The 25,080-nt window shown below is 31.9% G+C and overlaps 3 protein-coding genes across 3 annotated transcripts; 2 read left to right on the forward strand and 1 right to left on the reverse strand.

Annotated features, from left to right (window-relative positions):
* On the reverse strand, window positions 1-5,400 carry LOC139490922 (novel acetylcholine receptor chaperone-like). Its single transcript, XM_071278065.1, has 3 exons — window positions 5,075-5,400; window positions 2,078-2,213; window positions 1-1,067 (listed from the first exon to the last, which is right to left on the reverse strand). The coding sequence occupies exons 1-3, from the start codon at window positions 5,183-5,185 to the stop codon at window positions 844-846; spliced, it is 471 nt and encodes a 156-aa protein (XP_071134166.1). The 5' UTR covers window positions 5,186-5,400; the 3' UTR covers window positions 1-843.
* On the forward strand, window positions 5,311-11,236 carry LOC139490921 (lanC-like protein 3). Its single transcript, XM_071278064.1, has 4 exons — window positions 5,311-6,104; window positions 7,404-7,527; window positions 8,470-8,685; window positions 9,584-11,236. Exons 1-4 carry the CDS (start codon window positions 5,577-5,579, stop codon window positions 9,949-9,951), a joined length of 1,236 nt encoding a protein of 411 aa, XP_071134165.1. The 5' UTR covers window positions 5,311-5,576; the 3' UTR covers window positions 9,952-11,236.
* Window positions 11,237-23,458: 12,222 nt separating this feature from the next.
* Window positions 23,459-24,400, forward strand: LOC139492705 (uncharacterized). The gene has a single exon (XM_071280857.1). It carries the CDS (start codon window positions 23,459-23,461, stop codon window positions 24,398-24,400), a length of 942 nt encoding a protein of 313 aa, XP_071136958.1.
* Window positions 24,401-25,080: the final 680 nt, after the last annotated feature.

The raw sequence follows: 25,080 nt of genomic DNA on the forward strand, positions 1-25,080 counted from the left end.
GTTTGTGGGTTACTATAACAGTGCTACTTTTGTCACTAAGACCTTTACATTGAATAGCTGAACTACCTCCTAGAGGACCTTGATTATAGGTTGGATAATGTTGCTATTGCTGTATCATATCATACAACCTATGAGATTTCGTTGAATATCCAAAATCCTAATTTAACTACATGTATCTAAGAAACTATAGAACTAAGAAGTAATCTAAAAGAAAAATTACAGACCTTACAGAATGACTTAACTTTTATATTTAAATTGACCATAATAGTATTCTATCAATTTTAGGGTTTAAAGGGCCTGTATTGCTCACATAAACTATGTCCAATGTCAATAATAGAAACCCATTAATATAAAAATAAGGAAAATTGGTATGGTGACAATAAAACAACTATAAACCAAAAGACCAAAGGACATGGATGTAATTAATTATAATTTAAGATCTGTAGCAATTTCCCTGGCTCTTTACTGGATTTTATAGAATTTGTCCTTACATTTCAAAATCCACCAGAATTTTATAATACTACAAAATAGAACCACTAAATTGTATATTATACTTTCAAATATGACTGAAATTTTCTTACAAAAAATATCAGTATCTAATTAAAATATTAAATTGCCCCCCCCCCCCCCCCCCCCCCCCAAAAAAAAAAAAACCTACAACAACCAACAAACAAACTATATGTCAGGATGGTCAAGGGTCATAATATTTATGTTAAGGAAATTAAAAAAATCATGCATTAAATGTCTCTGATTTTCCAACCAATACATTAATTAATTATTCTGACTCTGATCATTCTTGTGAGATTCTTTTATGAGATAAACCTATTTTGAAATGGTTACTGTTTACTTCTCCTTTTTCTCTGATGATACTTCTTGTTTCCTTCCTTTTGTTTCTTCTATTTCTTTTGCCTTGAATTGTAGGAATATGATAAGTCTACACATCAGAAGGAAGAAGAACACTATAGATAAACTCATTTTATCTAATGGACTGTCCAGCATATAATGGCAATACACATCATTCATTGTGATTAAAATCATCAAGACATTTGCTGCTCCCTTTAAAGGGCCTGAAATAAATTTGATCATGAAAGTAAGTTTGAAATTAATAATTTCCTCTAAGTTGTCAGTTGTCAAAATTTGGTTATTATAAAGTACACCTATATATGCTGGTTTGATTGTTGGTTGCTGAATGTGGTAAATATTTCAAACATTTTCAGGACGACACCACAGGCACTTTTCTCAGAAAAATAAATCCTATATAGTTTTATACCATAATATATTACGATATATAGGGAAAACATTTCTGAGACAAGTGCCTGTAGACGACACACCCATAAAAAGTCTTAAAATTTGTGTTTTACAATATATATCGATATCTAGTATAACCAGTACTAGAGCCACCATATATCAAATCAATACGTACAGAAGATTAAGTTATATTAATATTGTAAAGTATTTTGATTTGATGCTTGTGATGCTAGTGATGCTAGGGACTGTTTGATGTTTAAACAACACTAGGGACTGTTTGATGTTTAAACAACACCAGGGACTGTTTGATTTACAAACAACAATGATCAAGTCAAAAAACAATAACAACAACTTTCCTTTGATATGTTTTTTTTTGTCCGCAAATTATTTCCAGAGATTTTTTATCTTGTTCATCCAACTCATATCCTTTCTTTCCTTGTTTATCTATTTATTCAACTTGCTTTGTTCATAGATATAAGAAGATTTGGTAACTCTCCATCCAAGTCAAAATTTGTAAAAGTAAACAATTATAAGTCAAAGTATGGTCTTCAACACAGAGCCTTAGCTCACATCAAACAGCAAGCTATAAAGGGACCCAAAAATGAAAAGTGTGAAACTATTTAAACGGGAAAACCAACAGTCTAATCTATCCAAAAAAAAAGAGAAACAAGAAATACTTAGGACAGGTGCAAATAAAGGCAGCAGGGTTAATTATTTTAATAGGTACCAACCTTCACCCTTACCTGAAAACAATTGTGTAACAACACAACATAGAAAGACACACTATAAAATATCAATTGAAATGTTTATCTTAATAAAGATGGCTTACCTGGAATGAAAGCTAAAATAACACCACATAGTGTCTCAGCTCCACCAATAGCTTTCCTATATATATGTGGACTCAACTTCCATTTCAATAATTTAACCGGAGGGAATACTCTTACTTGTTGAATGTAATTTTTTCTCTGAAAAACAAAAGCAATTAATAAAAGCGTGAAAGTAATACCAAATGAACTGGATACAACTTTTATTTAGAAAATAGTACAATAAAATCTGCATTTTCATGTAGAAACTTCTAATCAATTGTTTGCCACTTTATTTTATGAATTGTAAAAGTACCAAGACATTTTTGTATTAGTACTGAACATGCTCAAGTTTACAAACTTTGGGATTGAAAAGTCTTGGAAATTATATACTGGACTAACGTAGTGCAACATGTATGGATAAATAAAACTGTAAATGGGAGCAAATGAAAACCTAGTTATATATTTTAGTCAGACTGACAAATATATTGGTAATACATCTCTTTTTCTATTTTAGAATTTTAAAACTTTAGAAAAAAAATTAACAAGCAGAGTGACTGAAACAGAGTTTTTTTAGCTAAAATATCAAATATAGAGACTGATAACAAGGATAATATCTTTATAAAAACTGGTTTTTAGGGAAGAAGTGTGTTTTCATGTTTATTTACTATCATATCTTTATAGAACTCATCATGTTTATTGCCTGTTGCTTTAACTAAAAATTTTAATATCATACTTTTGAACGACAAATAGTTGATTTTGATACTTGAAGTCACACCCCATTTACAATTTGTATAAGTTAACCTGTACACTGTATCTAAATAGGTTACTATAATCACATGATATACATGATATAAGATAAGTTTAGCCATGTTTACTAAGTTGATACTGGACGCTGTATCTAAGTTGCTTATTAAATTAAACAAATGTTATCATTTGTACCCAGTTGTAACCAGTTTTGACATACAATGTATATACTACATGTACTAAATATATTGTCTTTATATTGACAGTTTGTGTTATAAATCCAAGAGCTCAGTTGTACCAAGCATTTTCCAAGTAAAGATATTGATTAATACTTTTCATGAATTAAACATGTACATGATGTATGTAACCAAATAAAGTGGTAAAAAATCATGCAAAAGCATGATTAAATGTACACTTTCTTGAAGACGAAAAAAAAAAAGACTGATTTTGAAGAATCATATCAAAATATTTCAAATAAAGCCGTAACAATAATTATTTGAGATCTCTGACAAATCACGATAAAATTTTAACCAATTTGATGCTATAAACATTAGGCGAAAATGACCTTTAGACGTCTGACAGAAGAGGGCATTAATATTCCTACCCTCATTACACATATTACAGGTGAAAGTCAAATTATTTGTGCATGAAAACAGGAAATGAGATTGGATGGAACACGTGAAATTGCAAGTGTTATCATCACAATGATAAGCAGGATACATTAATCTGGATCCAGGATCAGACCCCCCTACCTATACACCTACATGTATTAATTGCTATTTATTCCATTCCAGGTAAGTTACAAATCACACAACTTTTTAATCAAGTTGAGGCTATCTGGGACCCTGCTAATAGAATGCACCATGCCTGATACTTTCTATTAAGACCTGCAGGGTTCTCTGTAAGGTGAGTCCATGAGTCCTGGACTCATCAAAATCTGTCTGGACTCACCATTTTCATTTTGATACTTGAAGTCACACCCCATTTACAATTTGTACCCAGTTATAAGTTAACCTGTACACTGTATCTAAATAGGTTACTATAATCACATGATATAAGATAAGTTTAGCTGGTGAGTCCACAGATGCATCAAGATCGAAATATTTTGTATAAACTGAACACAGTTAAACACAAATATCATCATTTTATAGCAAAAGTTTAAAAGTAATCTGAACTTAATGTCATTTCATTGCTCTGTTAGGCCATGGAGACTAAAATATTACATTATATTGCAATAAAATATCTTCTTCTTACTGTTGGACTCACCATGGCCAAAAATGACGAGTCCCTGGACTCATCTTCAAAAATCCTTAGCGAGAACCCAGGACCTGTTTAAACCATCGTAAATACTTAAAACAAAATATTTTTTTTACTGTAATTTGAGTTTCGAAAAAGTGGATCATAATCTATGAAAGTTTCCTAGTGATTGCTTTCTATTTTTTTTCCTCCCTCAGCTCTTTACTGATGATCTTTGTTTTGCTCAACTGTTGAGCCAAACAGGCAGTTGTCTAAATGACTGTTTTTTCCTGAATTGGACTAAATAGCAATAAGGTGTATTGCAATGAGACCTCTTGCTACATAACTCATCAGAGAGGGTAGTAATGCCCTTTACCGTCACTAGAAACGGTCATTTTCAGCTACATGTACTGTTAGCGCCAAATTGATTAAAACTTTACAGTATTTCGTCAAAATATCCGTATTGTGATTCTGTAGAGGTCTCGATCAAATAGTTATCATTACTGTTAACATGGTTAGGGAAATCATTTAATGTGATTCGTCAAAACATTCAATTTTTCTATCCCTTAAAAGTAAGTGCTCATTTTATTGTAATGCACCAAAAATTACCGTTCACATCATTTGGCAAAAAATAACGGTAAAAATTCTTGCCAAATTACTATAACAGTAATTTTTGGTGCATGATGATAAAATGTACACTTTCTTTTAGACGATAATTATAAAAAAATCGACCGATTTTGACAACTCATATTAAAGTTTTCCCAAAAATGACGGTAACATTAATTATTGGAGACCTTTACCTTTACCTATCCTGTATTTGCCACCTCTGTCAGACATGTCAGATGAACCACTGGCACTGTTGTCCTTTGTCTCTGACGAATCACAATACAGATATTTGTGACGAATCAAGGAAAATTTTTAACTTATTTGATGCTTACAGTACCTGAAAATGACCTTTGAATGCTTGACGGATATGGGAATTACTACCCTCATACATTTTTGTACATGACATATAACATTATAAACAAATAAATATATACCATTTCTTTATATAGTTCATCACTTAAGGAAGGCGTCAGTTTTAATGATCCAACGAATACAAAAAATATTCCTAATGTTACAGATAAGGCTTTCAAGACCATAGCTGTCATCTTAAGTGGTTGAGTTGTTTGCGAATGTCTATCTCTTCTTTGTTCTTTTCATAGCTCAGCTGCTGAATCCAACTTCCGATTTGGTCAATGTCTATTTGATGCTTGAGAAAAAAATATGTATTTGCATCCAATTCATTGATATCTTAAATAACTAAAGGCATTTCAGATTAATGTCATGAATGGGAAATTTCTGAGTTAGAAATTGAGGGCGAAGTAAGTGCTGAATTTAACAAATAATACAGTAAAGAAGGAAAACGTTTGTTTGATTAAGATAGTATAAAATCGGTTGACGGACACCTGTTCCGCATTAATTGTAAAGCGCAAAATAACCAAATAGACCTGTTTACAAGTAAACACTGCATACCAACTGTTAGAAGATTTGGCATGCACAATGCGTTATTTTGAGAACAAATTAGCAGACTATAAAGCTGGTTCAGAGGTCCTGATCGATAAGAGTAAATGGATAGGATGTATTGAGTCACTTGTAAATACAACTTTTGAAAAATTACCACCCAGTTCAGACTCCTGTGATGGAGGATTGTATGTTGGAAACATTGGTGTGGCTTACATGCTGTATTACTTGTCTAAGCAAGAGTCTTTTAAAGAAAGGAAAACAACATTTTTAGAAAAGGCAGAAGCATATGTGAAAGTTAATCTTGAATACCTCTCGCATCATCATTGTAAAGACCCACCATCTGCTTTCATCCTAGGACCAGCAGGCATCACTGCCACTGGGTGTCTCTTAGCCCAGGAAGAGGGCAACATCAGCCGTGTTGATCAGTTTGGTGAAATGTATGCTGCAGCTGCTGAAAAATGCCTGAAAATAGATTTCTTTAAGCATGGGTCGGATGAAATGTTAATAGGCAGGGCTGGTTATTTGAGTGGTGCATTAGCTTTACAACAAAAGCTAGGCAAAAAGGTTAATATTTATAAAACTTAAATGCATTTAAACCTAATTTGTTGAGAGGGTTTGTACATGTACCAGGGCCTTAATTGTGGGAAGGTATTTTGTACCTAATTTGTATCTAATAAATTGGATCTAGATATAAGGAGATGCAGTATGAATGTCAATGAGACAACTCTCAATTTATTAAGGCACGATTTGTAAAAAGTACATCATCATGATTATAGGTCGAAGTACCACCTTCAACATGTTCAAAAAAGAGCTTGACTCACACCTAACAGCAAGCTATAAACAATAAAACATGATCAATAAAGAGCCCCAAAACGACTAGTGTAAAAAAAATCAAACAGTCATGACAGTGATCATTTAAAAGGAAAACCAATGGACTTATCTATAAACATGATAAACTTGATAAAAAAAAAAAAAAAAAAAAAAAACAAGAAACACTTTTGAACAACATCAACTAATAACATGAATGACAACCACTAAACAATATATACATGTACATTTGTATCAGCTATAGATATACTTTTGACCTCTGGACTGGAGATAACACTGGTTGTTTCAGTAATCTTTTTTAGATTCAATGATATTGTTTGCCTGAAATTAGTGGAGAATAAAGGCTTTTTCCCCTGGAGAAGAATCCCAATTTGAAAAAAAATGGCTTAAAATTATTCCCAAAAAGACAACTTTTTTCCCAAACAGTGCAGTCTCAGTAGTAATTGTGCATGAATAAAAACTGAAAAACACTCATTTAACCATTTTTCATGCCCAAAATGACTGTATGTGCAGATTTGAGGGTCTATTTATGTATAATCATTGACAAAAAGGGGTCTTATTTCAAAGCAGGGGTTGACTCTTGAAAGGGGGTCTGTAAATTGAAGTTTCAGTCAAATTTGTGGTTTATTTTAAATTTCCCAATTTGATGAAAATGACGCATATTTTCCCAATAAAAATGGGTAGAGGTAGTTTTGAAAAAAGCCAACAATATCACTGAGATTTAAAATGGGGCATATTTTACATGTATTGCAATTAATTATTTAAATCATATTTTAAGTACTAATGTACCACAGAGCTTTTTAAGAAGTTGTATAAACCTGAATTGATTAAACAGAAACAACAAACATTAGGGTTTTTTATAATAAGCTGTGATATTTTGTTAATGAGGTACCCAGATCCATTATAAATGGCATACATGAGCCATAGCCATGTAAAATATTAAAAGAGATGGTTTTGTAAAGTTATGCCTAATTGGCCTAACTCAGCAAATTTGTAAAGTTAATTAATAGAAATATTTTATTTGAATGTTTTCAGGTGTTAAATGACACAACATTGAATCAGCTGTGTTCTGTAATGATAGAATCAGGACAACAACATGCAGCTAAACACCTCTCAAAATCACCTCTTATGTATGCTTATTATGGAACAGAATACTTGGGTAAGATCACTTACATCTTAAAAATGTATTTTCTTCCTGAGTGAAGAACAGATAAACTTTTGAAATTGATGTTTAACAATTTTTTTTTTATTAATTATGCAAAATGATGCAGGTACACTCAAATTTATAATTTTTCAAATTGTATACTTTCCAAAAGATGAATAAAAACCTTCCAAATTTTTAACAATAACATTTGTGTAAAGACATCATCTGTTTAAGAGAGAGCAATATCTCTTGCACGTTAAAGACACCCTTGTAGATTTAGAAAAAGAGCAGGCTAATGCCGCTACAAGGCAGCATTCGCACCCACAAAGTGGAAAGGGATTAATATAAGTTGCAAAACTTGTTTCCCAATCCACTATAAATAAATATGTTTAAACTAAACATCATCTGTTTTGGTGCTTACATCATTGTTTGTATAAAACAACAGAATAATATGCATAGTACAAAATGTAGTAGGCAAAGACTTAAGTAAATTTTTCCTTGCAATGTCAACCATTTTTTAAAATTTGTTTATGATCAGGTCAGTTTACTTAAAGGAGAACCACTAATACTTGTACAACTGAATACCTTAATACATGCATATTACCTATGGCACATATAAAACATGTATCAACTGTTGCATTGAATACTTTAGTGGTCAGGTGGATAACATATTTGTATGACTGAATACTTAATAAAATGTTTTTTACTCGCATCATCTGTTACATTGAGTTTGAACACTTTTGTAGTTCGATGAGTAAGATGTATGTATGATTTAATACCTAACAAAATCATCTCTAACACATGTCAACTTTGGACCTAATACTTTTGTTGTCCGTGAATAAATGTGGATGAAATATTTTACAAATCAGACCATAACGTCTCTGGAACTGAATAAAAATGAAAAAAGTGAGGGCTATACATGTATTACAAAACATATAATTGATTTACTTTTATCAGGTGCAGCACATGGTTTGTCGGGGATTTTCCAAATGTTAATGAGTTTTCCAGATTTTTTCAAATCCACAACTTCAGCTGAGGGAATTGTTAAGAGTGCTGTGGATTATTTCCTAACATTGGAGGATGCAGATGGGAATTATCCACCAGCCATGGATGAGGTTGGTTGCCCCAGACCTGATGGGGAAGAACTGGTTCATTGGTGTCATGGAGCTCCAGGTAAATGCAGAAGATATTCAATAAAATATATATATTTTTTATATTATTTAATGTTTTCCAAGAGGAGGTTATTAAATATGTCTAGATTTTACATAAACAGTATCAAACATTGAACATCTGCTGTCAATAATAAATTTGTAAGTGGACAAAATCATAAAGCTCCTGACTTGGGATTGCTACATTTACACAACCAAGATTGATCTAATACTTTAGTAATAATGTATAAGTCCTTGATATACTTAAAGGTCTTTATTTTGTGTGTTATTAAACACTTTTTTTAATGCTGAAGACATAGAAAAATAGATATTTATAAACAAATGTTTGACAAGCAGCCATTGGAATCGGTTTGTTTCCCAGCCATAGCAGAAGGGGCATTAAGATTTACCCTTGTGCATCTGTATGTACATCTGAAATTTGGTTTTCTTCTCTAATTTTAGTTTGCCTCAATCAAATCTTATGAAACTTATATACAAAGCTTAATATCACAAAATTCAGATCAAGTTTGAATTTAGGTAGCTTCACTTTACCCTTTCTAGAGCTATGCCCTTTATTAATGGAAAAATTGTTGAATTGGTTCCTGTTAACCTGATTTTGAAAAAAGATTTGAAGTTAATGTCGGGTGATCAGCATTTGTTGTTTTTTGAACAATTTTACCATCTACAAATACACTCTGAATTTCTCAGTTTTACCATGTATAATGTAAATTGATAATAACAGATAGCTTGTACTTTGTGGTGATTAGGAAAAATTCGGAAAAAATGTTCTTGTTCACACCATGTAAAAAGCATTTGGTGTGATATGGCCTTTCAGGTGGTATCAACACATCTAGTTTAATTTCGACATTAGATCCATGTAACATACATTTTATATACATTTTAATAATTTCAACTTATTGTAGGTGTAATCTACATGTATGCCAGAGCCTACAAAGTGTGGGGTGATGATAAATACCTGCAAGCTTGTATCAGATGTGGAGAATTGGTATGGAAGAAAGGGCTTTTAAAGAAGGGTCCAGGAATCTGCCATGGAGTGGCAGGTAGTGGATATGTTTTCCTGCTTCTCTTTAGACTTACCAATGACAAGAAATATCTCCATAGAGCTTTGATGTTTGCAGAGTTTATGTTCACGACAGAGTTTAAGGAGCAGGCAAAGGTACCAGATAGTCCATACAGTCTCTATGAAGGATGGGCTGGTACAATTTGCTTTTTGTCTGATTTGATGCAACCAGATAAAGCAGAGTTCCCATTTTCTAATGTTATTTTCTGAAGAATAGATAGTTTTCTATTTGATATTGCAATTGAAAAACATAGAAAGTGTCAACAATTGAGCTTCAGAAATTACTTGATTTCTGTAAAATATGTAGACAGAAATAAAGACAAAAGTATTATCTTTTTTAATTGCATACTCATACCTGTATTTGTAAACTATACACCTTATGGCTATTTGGAAATCTTTCCTGTTTGATCTTTTGGCATCATACAACAATAATTTTTGCATTGTGGCATCAGATATTTTCTATTATGATGTCAAAACTTTACGGGAACTTTTGTGGTGTCCTGTAATGGCAACAAATAGCGATAAGGTGTATTGCTAATAGGGAATTGACTTGTTTGTTTTAGTCAAATAACGAATTGTTCTGTATTAATATTGTTATCATGGCTGAAGGTCCCATTCAATTATATTAGTGCCAAATGTTATTCATTGATAACTGAATATTAATCTGATTTTATGACATTTTTATACATTTTTGTAGTGCCATATTTTAAAAGTGTTAGTAAAAGGGGCCATATCAATTTTTGGAGGAAATATAAAGACATTGATTAAATTGATTCTTAAGCATGTTTAGTTTAAAAATCAAATATTATGAGACTTGTCCCAAGTTTCACTATCAGCATATAAATTTAATTTGTGTTGTCTGGCATCATCATTATTATCTTTTTTGTAGTTCATGTTCATCCTGAACATGCATGAAACATTTGCCACTGGACATTAGGCAATCCTTTAAAACAGCTTTACAAAATTCAACCAAGCTTGTGAATACTTAAATTTTAAATCTGACTTACCCATTACTTAAAATATCTATATATTAATCTTTAAATGCTTGGAAACAACATGACAGATTTCAACCAACTATGGACAGGTTTTTTTACAGGACATGCAGTGGTGCACCTGCTATTTTACTTTTCAATCTAAGTAATTTTTGGGTTTTTTTCCATACCAAAACAGTGTATTAGCCTTTTCATGATATATTATTTGGAGACGAAATGTGGAACACATCTCCATTTATAGAAGACTGGCACATCTTATTAAAAAGATATCTGGGTAAATTTTAGACAGAAATACTCATGTATGATTATAATATTTACGTTTCATTAAACTGGTATGTTCATGAATTATTGTTAAAGCATTCAAGTTCACTTCAGATAACAAGTACCATATTGAATATGTATATAGGAGTTTCTTTTTGTAATATTTTTTTGGCCATATTTTATTGTTGTCATTGAAATCTTATAGCCAATAAAGTGTGATGTATTAATGTTATACACTAAAAGTGTTCATTTGATGTCATATGGCTTCTTTTAAGTTTATAAGTCATTTCTGAAAATGGGTAACTGCTTTTGCGGGATTTCTATATAACTATATTTGAATCAACCATATAAAGGAAAATGTATTTTGTATATTATTAGGTTGTATAGATGCATGCACGGTATTTAAGCTTTGCTTACATATATCTTGATTTTACTGTAACAAATAATCAAATACAAGTATCTATTTACCTACCTCTACTAAAGATTGCTAGTGGAACTCATGATTTCATACATATTCCAGCTATAAATCACTGCATAATGAATTTATTTTGATAATCACTTTTGATGTTAGTGGTACATTGTTCGACATAAACCTCTTACACGGAGACATAGTTCAAATGTGTTTCTTTTCTTTGAGTTATTCACAGAATTTTAAAATCATTGACAAGATCTTTTATATTATTAGACCCTTCATAGCAATCTAGTTCAAAGGGCTACAGATCTTTACTATCACTTTGAGCATCAATCATCTGTTTTAAGTGTATTTTTACAAAATCTACACCTTTGAAACTTTTGGAACTGTATCATCCTTTTCAAAAAGTTATTGCTGCTGAACTTATGCATTGAATATACAGGATCTTAAGAGACTCTTATTTTAAATCTTTGTTATTAAATTGTTGTTTAAAATTCATGACATTGACATATTTGATATTATTTTTTAATGAACTTGAGGTCACAAAAGTAAGAAAATAAAAATGTATGACTTTACAGGGTATGGCTTAATTTGAACAGTCAATTAGTATTTTAATTTGGTCTCATATGAGGTTTGTTTCATGCAATGCCATTTTTGTGATTATGTCTTAAATATAACATAGTAAAAGAGGGCATTAAAAACTTAATCATTGAAAAACTAACAAGTAACATTTGATTCATACTTTCATAAGTTAAATTTTTAAATGTTTTCTGAAGCCAGGAGAGTATTAACCAATATTACTGCTCCCAATTAGATTCAATTGATTTACAGTTTTTTATTGTCGAGCCTGCAACTTTTGTAGCAGAAAGCTCCACATAGGGATAGTGATCCGGCGGCGGCATTAGCTAACTTCTTAAAAGCTTTATTTTTTTTAAGGTGGAAGACCTGGATGCTTCATACTTTGTAAATAGATGCATCATGTTAAGAAGTTTCCAGCTGTCACATGTCAAATGTCCTTGACCTCATTTTCATGGTTCAGTGACTACTTGAAAAAAAAGTTAAGATTTTTTGTAATGTTAAATTCTCTCTTATTATAAGTAATAGGATAACTATATTTGGTATGTGTGTACTATGCAAAGTCCTCATGCCTGTTAGACAGTTTTCACTTGACCTCAACCTCAATTCATGGATCAGTAAACAAGGTTAAGTTTTGGTGGTCAAGTCCGTATCTCAGATACCATAAGCAATAGGAAAGTATATTCGATGTATGGAAGGATTGTAAGGTGTACATGTCCAACTGGCAGGAGTCATCTGACCTTGACCTCATTTTCATGGTTCAGTGGTTATAGTTAAGTTTTTGTGTTTTGGGTCTGTTTTTCTTATACTGTATGCGATAGGTCTACTATATTTAATGTATGGAATGATTGTAAGGTGTTCATGTCTAGCTGGCAGTTGTCATCTGACCTTGACCTTATTTTCATGGTTCAGTGGTTATAGTTAAGTTTTTTAGTTTTGGTCTTTTTTTATGATACTATATGTTATAGATGATCTATATTTGTTATATGGAAATATTTTATGATTTATATGTCAGTTGCACAGTGTTTATTTGACCTTGACCTCATTTTCACAGTTCAATGCTCAGTGTTAAGTTTTTGTGTTTTAGTCTCTTTTTCTTAAACCATAAGCAATAGGTCAACTATATTTGTTGTATGAAATTCGAAGAATTGTTAGCTGTACATGTCTGCCTGGCATGGTCCGTCTGACCTTGACCTCATTTTCATCGTTTATTTGTCAATGTTTAGTTTTCTTGGTTAATGTTAATATATTGAAAACAACACGTTATTAATTTCTTGCGTCCGAAGCGCTTTTCTGGATTTACCTTCATCAGGAACGCTCAAAGCCAAACATTTGAAATCCGAAGATGTATAAGTACCGAAACCGTTGAAGAGTTAAGTTTATTTGACAGTTGTAATAAAGCTTTATGTTAAGGACTATCAACATAATATCAATGATAATTAAAGAAGGGGAGACATTTCAATGTGTGCACTCTAGTTAATCTACAAATGATTTGACACATTTTATGTTCAATAGAAATGAATAATTTTCATTTTTTTTTTTATCTATAACAAATGAATGCTTATAGGATAAAGTCTTCCTGAAAAATGTTTGCCACTGGATATTAAGCAAACAACAACCAATCACTCGTAGATTAGAATCATGACAACTTGCTTTATTCATTTATCTTACACATGAGGGTATTGCAAGGGTGGTTCATTTGTCCTTTTTTTGTCTCACCAATCTTATATATTTTATTTTATTAACAAACAACAAAGATATTTAATTAGTTTTTACACTTTTGAAGTAGTCTTTTTTTTTTAAAACAAACTAACATGTTTAACCCCGCCACATTCTGTATGTATGTGCCTGTCCCAAGTCAGGAGCCTGTAATTCAGTGGTTGTAGTTTGTTTATGTGTTACATATTTGTTTTTTCGTTCATTTTTTGTATCTAAATTTGGCCGTTAGTTTTCTCGTTTGAATTGTTTTACACTGTTATTTCAGGGCCTTTTATAGCTGACTATGCGGTATGTGCTTTGCTCATTGTTGAAGGCCTTTTAGTGACCTATAGTTGTTAATTTCAGTGTCATTTTGGTCTCTTGTGGAGAGTTGTCTCATTGACAATCATACCACATCTTCTTTTTTTATAAGTAAAAGTTCAACTATACTGAACAATAGTAGAACTATAACCAACAATAGTAGAACTATAACCAACCATAGTAGAACTATAACCAACAATAGTAGAACTATAACCAACCATAGTAGAACTATAACCAACAATAGTAAAACACTGAACAAACTTAAAAGTACACTGAACAAAAGTAAAACTACTCTTAGTGATATAGCAGACTTTGATTCTGTAGTAATTTAAACTAATTATTCATAGAGACAATTTTAAATACAAACTAAGCTTTATCATTATTTAATATTATTACATTTAATTATCATAATAATTAAAATATAAACCATGACAAATTGCATAATATTTTATTTCTTTGTTTAACTTATTGATTAACATTGCTAAAAACAGACGAAAAATTATACTGTTCACAAACATTTGTTTAGGGAAATCTGCATTATTGATGATCAGTATATCAAAAACCCAGTGGTCACCTAGGCTATTTAAGAGTGGTTTTCCACCACTTTTAAATGTGTCACAACACACTTGGATATCAAGCCATATCTCATGATAAATATAGTTTTTGAGATTTTGAGATAATATGAGATACTTTTGTAAATTACTCTGAATCATTCTGTTTATCCTCAACATTTGTTTTATGGTAGAGATTGCATGATACTGACTTGATATATAAATCTTCAAAGGCTTATCCCCACCTTTTTGAAAGACAAAATGTAGTACATTGATCATAACATTCTCTTCATCCTATCCATGAACATTTCAAGAAATTTATCAATGTGATATACACTCAAGATATTCAATTAATGCAATCTTTACCCACAGTGCTTACAAGCACTTTGATTTGATTATCCTTTTGGTATCTTCTGTATTTTTTTACATATAAAATCTTTTAAAGTGATAGAAATATTAGGGTCACAATTCCTAGTGAGAAAATATGATCATTTAAGAACAACATTTACTTATGTTTATACTATAAACTTTATAATGGATTTATTTTATTGTTGTGTTATAATGTTGCTGTTAATATTGTTTATGCTTGTTGGAATTTGTTAAAGGAGATTTCTTATATATGTGCCATGATTTTTTATTGTATAAAATATTTTGATTCATCTATATTAAAAATTGAACTTTTTATTGTTTTGGTCTTTTGAAGTAATTTATCTGTTTTTAGCTAGTTATGCTGAATGCATTACAGTATGACTGTCTCTAACAAGTGTGGGAGATAATGGGCTTTAAATATTATCCTCAGTTTTTTCAAAGCAAAAACAATTTGGTATTCACCTTTTACCTACAAAGCCTGGTCACCTTGGATCTAGAACAATGTGTTAGGTTGGATTAACATACTGTAAGCCAACTTCATTTTGACTTTAACCCTTTCTATTCCTTTTCGTGGCAATTTAATTAATGTATTTGAAGCAGTAGAATAAGGAATGATTTAAGTTTCACTTATTAATGATTATTTATTTTTTCGTGTAATTTCATTACTCACGAAAGCTGTGAAAAAAAATGTTTCTTGAATATTAGTGCGATTACAGTAACTTGCTGAGAACTGATACCTTGGAGTTAGAACAAAGTATAAGGTTGGATTGGCATATCTTTTTGGGTATTGATACCTTAGAGTTGGAATAATGGGTGAGATTGGATTGACATATTCCCCTGAGGATTGGAACCTTGGATTTAGAACAATGATTAAGGTTGGATTGACATATCTTATTGTGGACTGGGATCTTGGATTTAGAATAATGTGTAAGATTGGAGAACTGGTACCATGTGAGATAACTTTTTATTGGATTTTGCCCATCATGTTCATCTACAACAAAGCATATTGATAACAGTATCACATTTGTTTTTCTGATTTTCTTCTTAAAAACCAATGAACACCAATTTTTGCAGATATGTTTATTGCAAGGTCCTCTTATTAATTAAGAGGTGAGTAGCTTTAAAATGTCAAACCTCACCATGACCTATTAAGCTTTCCTGGACTAAGGGACCATGTGAGCTATTGCCATCATTTGGCATCCAACGTTGTCGTAAATTTTCAAAGATCTCCTTTTAAAACTTGTAAAACTTATAGCTTATGAACCATTCAACCAATGCCCATCAAACTTTAATATGTTAATAACAGGGACAAAACGGAGGTCCGGTTTGGTGGTTTTTTTTTGCTGTACAGGAGTCACAGTCATTGATAGATTGATGGACCCCTTATATGAGTTTTTCACCTTTTGAATACTATTTCTATATAAAAATGAAAATATCAGAACTTTTAATATATAGACAGAAACTTCAAATAAAAAAAAATCATATAAGTAAACACAGGCAACAGTAGTATACCGCTGTCCAAAAGTCATAAATCGATTGAGAGAAAACAAATACCGGTTACAAACTAAAACCGAGGGAAACACATCAACTACAAGAGGAAATCAAAGAAACAACAGAACAAGTGCAACAAAAACAAACGACAATGCAACATAAATAGAAATGAACTATTAAATAACAACTGTCATATTCCTTACTTTGTACAGGACACTTTAAGAATAAATGGTTTGTTGAACCTGGTTTTATGGCTAGCCAAACCTCCGCGCTTTATGGTAATGTTAAATTACCGCTAAAATGACATCATTACATGACGAGAATGCAGTACAAATAAACAAATAAAATAAAACATAAAACTAGAGGCTCTAAAGAGCCTGTACGTGTTGCTCACCTTGGTCTTTGCACATATCATAAACGAAAGACACAGATGAATTCATGACAAAATTGTGCTTTGGTGATGGTGATGTGTTTGTAGATATTACCTTAGTGAACATTCTTGCTGCTTACAAGTATCGCTATCTAATGAGCCTATGAATCTATCCCAGTAGTTAAATTCTTTGTAAAAATTTACAAAAACTACAAAATTTATGAAAATTGTTAAAAATTTACAATAAAGAGCAATAACTCTTTAAGAGGTCATTTGACCATTTTGATTATGTTGGGTATTCAGGGGCAGCAACCCAACAACGGGTTGTCAGATTCATCTGAATATTTCAGGGCAGATAGGTCTTGACCTGATTATCAATTGTACCTCATGTCAGATTTGCTCTAAATGCTTTGGTTTCAGAGATATAAGCCAATACCCCTATGTTCAATTTTTAGCCATGGCGGCAATCTTGGCTAGTTGGCCGGGTCACTGGACACATTTTTTAAACTAGTTAGCCCAATGATGATTGTGGCCAAGTATGGTTAAATTTGGCCCAGTAGTTTCAAAGGAGAAGATTTTTGTAAAAGTTAACGACGACGGACGGACGACGACGACGACGGACGATGGACGCCAAGTGATGAGAAAAGTTCACTTGGCCCTTCGGGCCAGGGTGAGCTAAAAATGTGAAATCACAAAAATACTGAACTCCGAGGAAAATTCAAACGAAAAGTCCCTAATCAAATGGCAAAATCATAAGCTCAAAAACACCAAACAGTCATATTCCTGACTTGGTACACATAATTCAACCTTGATCAATCTGCCAATTCATCCCTTTTAGATGTCAGGAAAATGGCAGTTGTCATGTTCAAGAATATTGGACATTTCCAAGCGAGTTTACTACTGTTGCCTAATTTAGAATTCTAAACCCTTTTATTCAGTGTTTTGCAATAACTAGAACACATAGAAAGAAAATTTTAAATACAAAAATGTTCGGGAAAGTAAGACTTACAAATAAGTCCACATAACAGAAAGTGAACTGATTCCTAATCGTATCTATTGCCCTTGAAAAAAGATTTTTATCAAATGTTTGGGGTTTATTTTGCAGAAACTATGATAGATGGACACAAATTTATATAAATTAAACAGCAAAATAATCATTGATGCCAGACTTGCAAAAAATGATTCAGGCTCATAAGGGCCTCTTGTTCAATATCCAATTAGCTCGAAAAAAGGTTCAATTATAGCGAACCCTATGATAGTTTTCCATAGATTCACCTGCAAGTTACCTGTCGATTTAAACTTTTGGCAGTTCTATTGTCCCATCTCACAAATACAACAGGTATTGTTCTCTGTATAGTTTATTTACTCAGACCTTTAAATTTCTTCCAAGAGAAATCTATCACTCATTGATTAATTTACCTGAACAAAAAATTGAACTGCCAATGATGAAAAAATACCAATACTAAGAATGGACTCACAAAACTGCATGTATTACTGAAAAATTATTACACCAGGGTTTTCGATATCACAAACTAGTCAAAACATTTACTAAATTTTATCATCGGTATAAAGACATTATTCGTAAATATAGCTCAACATGCAGACTTTTAATACGTTCAGGTATTTCACATCCAATTTTTTATGGTAATATTCTTTATAAAGCACAAAGGTGTCAGTATTCACCTCAGAAACTTACAAAACCTTTGAATAGACTTATTAAGAAGGGATATAATTACGATACTGTTGTCAAGTCATTAAAGATTGCATATTTTGGCGTTAATATTGAGTCATTGATAAGGTCTTTGCATCGGAACTAAACACATTTATTCTAAAAACAGTTGTTGGCATGACACGGGTTATGTTCTTCTCATATATGTTATGATGGTACGATACTAAACCCCTAACGGGAAGGATTGTGCCTGATGTTCATATGATGAAATCATAATCTTTCAGTCAGTTTAGTTGAAGTCTGGAGCTGGCATGTCAGTTAACTGCTAGTAGTCTGTTGTTATTTATGTATTATTGTCATTTTGTTTATTTTCTTTGGTTACATCTTCTGACATCAGACTCGGATTTCTCTTGAACTGAATTTTAATGTGCGTATTGTTATGCGTTTACTTTACTACATTGGTTAGAGGTATAGGGGGAGGGTTGAGATCTCACAAACATGTTTAACCCCAGCCGCATTTTTGCGCCTGTCCCAAGTCAGGAGCCTCTGGCCTTTGTTAGTCTTGTATTATTTTAATTTTAGTTTCTTGTGTACAATTTGGAAATTAGTATGGCGTTCATTATCACTGGACTAGTATATATTTGTTTAGGGGCCAGCTGAAGGACGCCTCCGGGTGCGGGAATTTCTCGCTACATTGAAGACCTGTTGGTGACCCTCTGCTGTTGTTTTTTATTTGGGCGGGTTGTTGTCTCTTTGACACATTCCCCATTTCCATTCTCAATTTTATGTGGTGTTGTGTTTATTCAATATCAAAAACTCGTTTTTAATGTGTTCAATATTAATACTGATTTAAAAATTAAAAGTTGATTTCTGATCAAATATTCAATATTTTTGTGTGTTTGATAAATAAAAATTTGAAGATTATTATTTTTAAATTAAGGTCTTCATAAACATAGTCTATAAATTAACAACAAAAACATGCAAATTCACTGAAAAATACTAAAAAAATGTGTCTAAAATAAACTTTTTGAAAATATATTAATGATATATTGAATAAATACAATATTGCATACAGTTTATGTGAGTTTATAGAAGTATTTTAATAAAAAAAAAAGATAATTTTTTGGTCAGGTAAATTAATCAATGAGTGATATATTTCTCCTAGAAGAAATTTAAAGGTCCTGTTGAATGAACTATACAGAGAACTATACCTGTTGTATTTGTAAGATGGGACAATAGAACTTACAAAAGTTTAAATCGACAGGTAACTTGCAGGTGAATCTATGGAAAACTATCATAGGGTTCGCAATAATTAAAATTAAACTCGACAGGTATGTTTATGTGAAAGTCTTCAATATGTTTCTTTACTTTGGCGCTGATCAGCAATTCAAAATGGCCACCTGTGGATGTCAAAGTTATATTTAAACCTGATGGGAATTCCTTTTAACCTTTGCGGTTTTTTTTTTACATAAAGTGAAATGAAAACAAACCATTCATAAATGCCCATTCGAAGAAACTAATCAAGTATTGGTACTTTAGACCAAATTAAAAGTCAAATGCCTCGTCCAAGGATTAAGTGTCCAATTTGTCATCTTAAGAACGCCTGTAGAAAATAAATTTTAATTTTCCAGATATGTTCCTGCGAATGACTACTACAAGTGTTGTTACTTTGATGGAGATTGAAAATTCAGTGTGGCTCCCAATTGATGTCAAAGTGCAAAACACATCATGAGGTATATTTTGCTTTTCTTTAAAAAAAAAAAGATAAAATGAAATAAAACAAAACATGCAGAAATGTTCGGTATATTGTACATACCAAGAAATTGTAACATTAGTGTTGATGAAAGTACAAAACTAGTAAGACTTTAAGGAGCCTCAAAAAGGGTCTAAAAATGGAAAACAACACGTTTAAGGTAGCACAATACAAAGATTTTATAACTCCAACTCCCAAGTTTTAAAATGCTGTAACTTTCTTAATAGTGCTTGAAAATTTATAAAAGTGGTAGTTTTGGATAGCTAACAGATTACTCTTTCACATAAATGGAATGTTAGTATTATGCAACAATTACTGAAGTTGAAATCATCCCTTCGTCAATTTTACGGACGCCATCACGAGTTGGTTGACCGTTATGGAATAACCGTTTCACAAATGATATCGGATATGTTCCTTACGTCGTCACTACAATTCCCTTCCCTTTCATGAATGTGACTTACCGAAATAGACTATTTACCGGATTAAAATTTTGTAATCACATAAGCAACACGACAGGGGCCACATGTGGAGCAGGGTCTGCTTACCCTTCCGGAGCACCTGAGATCACCCCTAGTTTTTGGTGGGGTTCGTGTTGTTTATTCTTTAGTTTTCTATGTTGTGTCATGTTTACTATTGTTTTTCTGTTTGTCTTTTTCATTTTTAGCCATGGCGTTTATATACCTCTTTTATTATTTTATTTGCATTCATAAGAAAGTTACAGCATTTTAAAGGTTAGTGATTGGAAGTAAAAAATCTTTGTATTGTGCTACCTTAATAATTTCACGCGTCCGTAGCGTTTTTTTTTTAATTGATCTTCATCAGGAAACCTCAGAGCCAAACATTTTAAATCTGAGAGATGTATAAGTACCGAAACAGTTGAAGAGCTATATGACCAAAATACATAAAACAAATAGCCAAATTCATCTAAGGTCAACTTTGCCTGAGGGAGTTGAAACCTCAGTTTCTTTATACTTTCAAGTTGTCAGTTGTTCAACGATTTTTCTCTTGAACAACTTAACAATTTGCTGCCAAAATTCCGGGATATTTTCCTAGACAAGTGTTTATCAGATGCTGATGGGAAATGGTCACAGCTGATGTCAACTTCATTAAAAACCATATGAGAAATTATATATTTTGCTTTGGGTTAATGAACAGATAAAGTGAAATAAGAACGAATAAGAAATATTGATCAATTGGTCTTCTTAAAGTAACAACGTTTCTTTTCTAAATCATTGCACTTGTTATCGACACGTTTTTATAATATTTTTTGGTTGTATTTTCGACAGTATTTTTTTTTCTTATTATTTCTGTGCAGTAACTTTGACGGACAGTTTTTTATAGTAAAATTCCTAATATTCTAATTATGAGTGCGCTCTTTGTAGACAAATTCGCGTCTGCCAACATTTCAAGCCTGATATCTATGATAAGTTTATTAACATGTTCTACGATTTTATACAAATGAACTGGTCCTGGTTTCTTATTTTGTGTTTTATACATGTATCATATTAGCGATTTATGATATTTTACCAATTGCAGAATATTCTTTTTTAACCTTTTTCCATCCCGTCTTCCCGTAACCATGATTTAACATGGCTATGTTATGTTCTGCTAATATTTGTGATACGAGGAAGGCAGTTATCATAATCTGTTCATCTGTAACTAATGATAGAATACCAGCAATTAAGGATATGCATACTAGTATTTGAAAAAATAATTTTTACGTTCAGTTGATTTGATCAGTTTTTCGTATAGGTATGTATCTAAATAGTATTAAATAATCCGCCAACAGGTTGATAGTTGAGTCCTTCGGCACTAACGTTTTTTTAACCCAGGCATATACATATACTGCCTTAGTCGTATTTCGGACGCCTTCCTTGATTTTCTATAAATATATATTTTCAAATATCTTCCTTTTCATATTTGTTTAGGTTTCTAAACTGTTTCGATCGTCACTAATGATAATCTCAGTCTTGTGTAGACGTAACGCGGGTAAGCGTACCAAATTATAAGCCTTGATCTTTGATGACTTTAAAATTTACTGCAACAGAAAAGGGGGAGCTTATTATGTCAGGATTTCATTGGTTGTTGTTGGTCATTTTTCGTTGTTGATTATTGACTTAAAATTAGGTTACAGTAGTTAACTGATTTTCGAATTGCAAATTGATCCAAAAAATAGCAAATCGAGGTATCAAACGACAATCGCATGTATAAGAAAAGACGATCGACAGGGTAAATAAGGCTTCTGATTTTCTCTGTTGATAAATAAATTCACCATAGATACCAGGATTTAATTTTGAAATTACGACAGACGCGCGTTTCGTCTACAAAATACTCATCAGTGACGCTCGAATCCAAAAAAGTTTAAAAGGCCAAATAAAGTACGAGGTTGAAAACCATTGAGGACCAAAATTCCTAAAAGTTTTGCCAAATACAGCTAAGGTAATCTATTCCTTAGGTACAAAAAACCCTTAGTATTTCAAAACATTCAAACGTTTTGTAAACAGTTAATTTATAATTATTACCATATCGATGATAATTCATTTCAGCACAGAAGAGCTGACTACTGGGCTGGTGATACCCTCGGGTAATTAAAACTCCACCAGCAATGGCATCGACCCAGTGGTTAAATTGTTTTATACGGTATAATATGTAATCTTTTATTGCTAACTAAACATAATAGTTTTTGGTAGGTTTTGAATACCTTGGAAATTACCTCGATACCATTTTGTTCCTTTGTTGACTGTTGTTTCTTTGGAATCATACATGCACAATTTGAATTTGAGTTATTAAAAAATATTGTCTGAAAAATAAACTGACAACGCCACGACTGAAATAGAAAAAGACAAACAAACAAAAAACACAGAATATAACTTTTTTTATTTCAAATATTTCAAAAGGTCTTTGGTATTTGAATAATAACTTAAGGTTCCATTGGTGTTCAATTTAACTCAATTTTATCGATCAATTCATGAACTGTTTCTGTGAATGAATCAATACATGATTCTGACGTCAATAATGTATAGCTGATTTGCTACATTATATTATTTTCTTCATTTCACGTCTCATTGATTTTTCTGAATGTCAGTTAAGCAGAACGGTGAAGTATTTTTTACTTGGTATGTCATTTACATACACCTCCTGCTACAGAAATAACGTCTATACAAACATAACTAGATACTTGTTATGATGATAAAATGGTATGGTTACTAGTACTGTATATTTGAGCAAACTGTAAGCAACTATTATAGATTTATATGGAGTTAACCGTTTCGGAAGAGTATTTAACAACATTCTGCAGAGTTAATAGTTTGTCAGTTGGTACTGATGATTCACTATGGATAGGATCGGGGAAAGTACACAAAGGTTTATTTGCTAATTTTTTTGCCACGTCAAAGGCTTTACAGAAAGTGAAATTGAAGGGGAACAAGATAAAGGTCACAGATGGATTTAACCTTGAAGTGAAGGAAACTGCTATATCTCCATTCAACGATCTGTTAATTGTTTCAAACACATCAAGGTTGAAACAAGTAATGCACGGTTCTATGAAGATATCAGACTCAAAATACTGTGTTGAACCTCTGATGCCACTCTGCGTCCATTTTACAACTGACAACAAAGTTCTGATAGGTGCTGTTGAAGATGTGATTATTGATTTTTATAATATGAGCGTACCAGATCTTTCCAGTTTTATTGGAAGGAGAGCAATATTTATTATGGATATTGATGGAAATCACCTAGATGTTATAGAAAGCGATGATGTCAATAAACCATTGTTCATTTATCCTCGTCATATTACTACCTGCAATGATACCATTTTTTGTGCAGATTTGTTGTGTAAAGCAGTTGGAGGAAGAGTTGTTATACTTGATTCTGATAAAAGTGTAAAAGCCAAATACACTGGCAATCCAGATATCAGTAAGTTGCTCTTTACGCCTTATCATATAGCATCTACAGCTTCTGAGAGTGTTATTGTTTCAGATTTCCATGGACATGCCCTGCATTTGCTGAATAAGAGCGGTCAACTATTGACATATTTGGACACGATCATGATAGGTATATCATACCCTACTACTCTTGCTATAACCACAACAGAACAGCATCATATTCTTTATATGGGAAATGGTGACTTCTTTGATGACTCAAATACAAAAGCCCGAATATATAAATTTCAACTCAGTTTGGAATCTGCAAAATGAAGTTACTACCTATGTATATATTATAATGACTTGATACAATAATTATCAGTGATCATATACAGAGTAAGCTGGAATTTGTCAAAAAGCATCACACAGAACACTTAAGATGAGGCAATAAATGTTCACAATGGGAAAATCAAGTTTAATCATTTGTTATAATTTAAGTTTCTGGATCTATCTCATTGTTGTTGTCAATATCTGTAGATTAAAGCAACAGCGGTATACCGCTGTTCAAAAGTCATAAATCGATTGAGAGAAAATAAATCTGGGTTACAAACTAAAATCGAGGGAAACACATCATCTTTAAGAGGAGAACAACGGAACAGAACACCAAAGTGCAACAAAAAAACAAACGATAATGCAATATACATAGAAACGAACTATTAGATAACAACTGTCATATTGCTGACTTTGGTACAGGACATTTTAAGAAAAATGGAAGGCTGAACATTGTTTTGTGGCTAGCCAAACCTTGCGCTTTATGGCAAGGTTAAGTACACCGCTAAAATGACAACATTACATGAAGGGAATATAGTACAAAAAAATGTACATGAAGGGAATATAGTACAAATAAATGTACATGAAGGGAATATAGAACAAATAAATGAAAGAACTCCCTAAATGAGAAATTCATATATAAATAATATAATAGTACATTTCGACACATTAACTACAGATTG

This window comes from Mytilus edulis, chromosome 10 (genome assembly GCF_963676685.1).
Source record: "Mytilus edulis chromosome 10, xbMytEdul2.2, whole genome shotgun sequence".
Lineage (NCBI taxonomy): Eukaryota > Metazoa > Mollusca > Bivalvia > Mytilida > Mytilidae > Mytilus > Mytilus edulis.

Bases quoted from the DNA above. Each gene is read 5' to 3' on its own strand.
- LOC139490922 (XM_071278065.1), bottom strand. From the start codon at position 5,185: ATGACAGCTATGGTCTTGAAAGCCTTATCTGTAACATTAGGAATATTT. The intron at 2,214-5,074 runs GTATATATTTAT...TTTGTTTTTCAG, and splicing joins ATGAACTATATAAAGAAATG to AGAAAAAATTACATTCAACA. The intron at 1,068-2,077 runs GTAAGCCATCTT...AATTTATTTCAG, and splicing joins TATTTTAGCTTTCATTCCAG to GCCCTTTAAAGGGAGCAGCA.
- LOC139490921 (XM_071278064.1), top strand. From the start codon at position 5,577: ATGCGTTATTTTGAGAACAAATTAGCAGACTATAAAGCTGGTTCAGAG. The intron at 6,105-7,403 runs GTTAATATTTAT...GAATGTTTTCAG, and splicing joins AACAAAAGCTAGGCAAAAAG to GTGTTAAATGACACAACATT. The intron at 8,686-9,583 runs GTAAATGCAGAA...AACTTATTGTAG, and splicing joins TTGGTGTCATGGAGCTCCAG to GTGTAATCTACATGTATGCC.
- LOC139492705 (XM_071280857.1), top strand. From the start codon at position 23,459: ATGGAGTTAACCGTTTCGGAAGAGTATTTAACAACATTCTGCAGAGTT.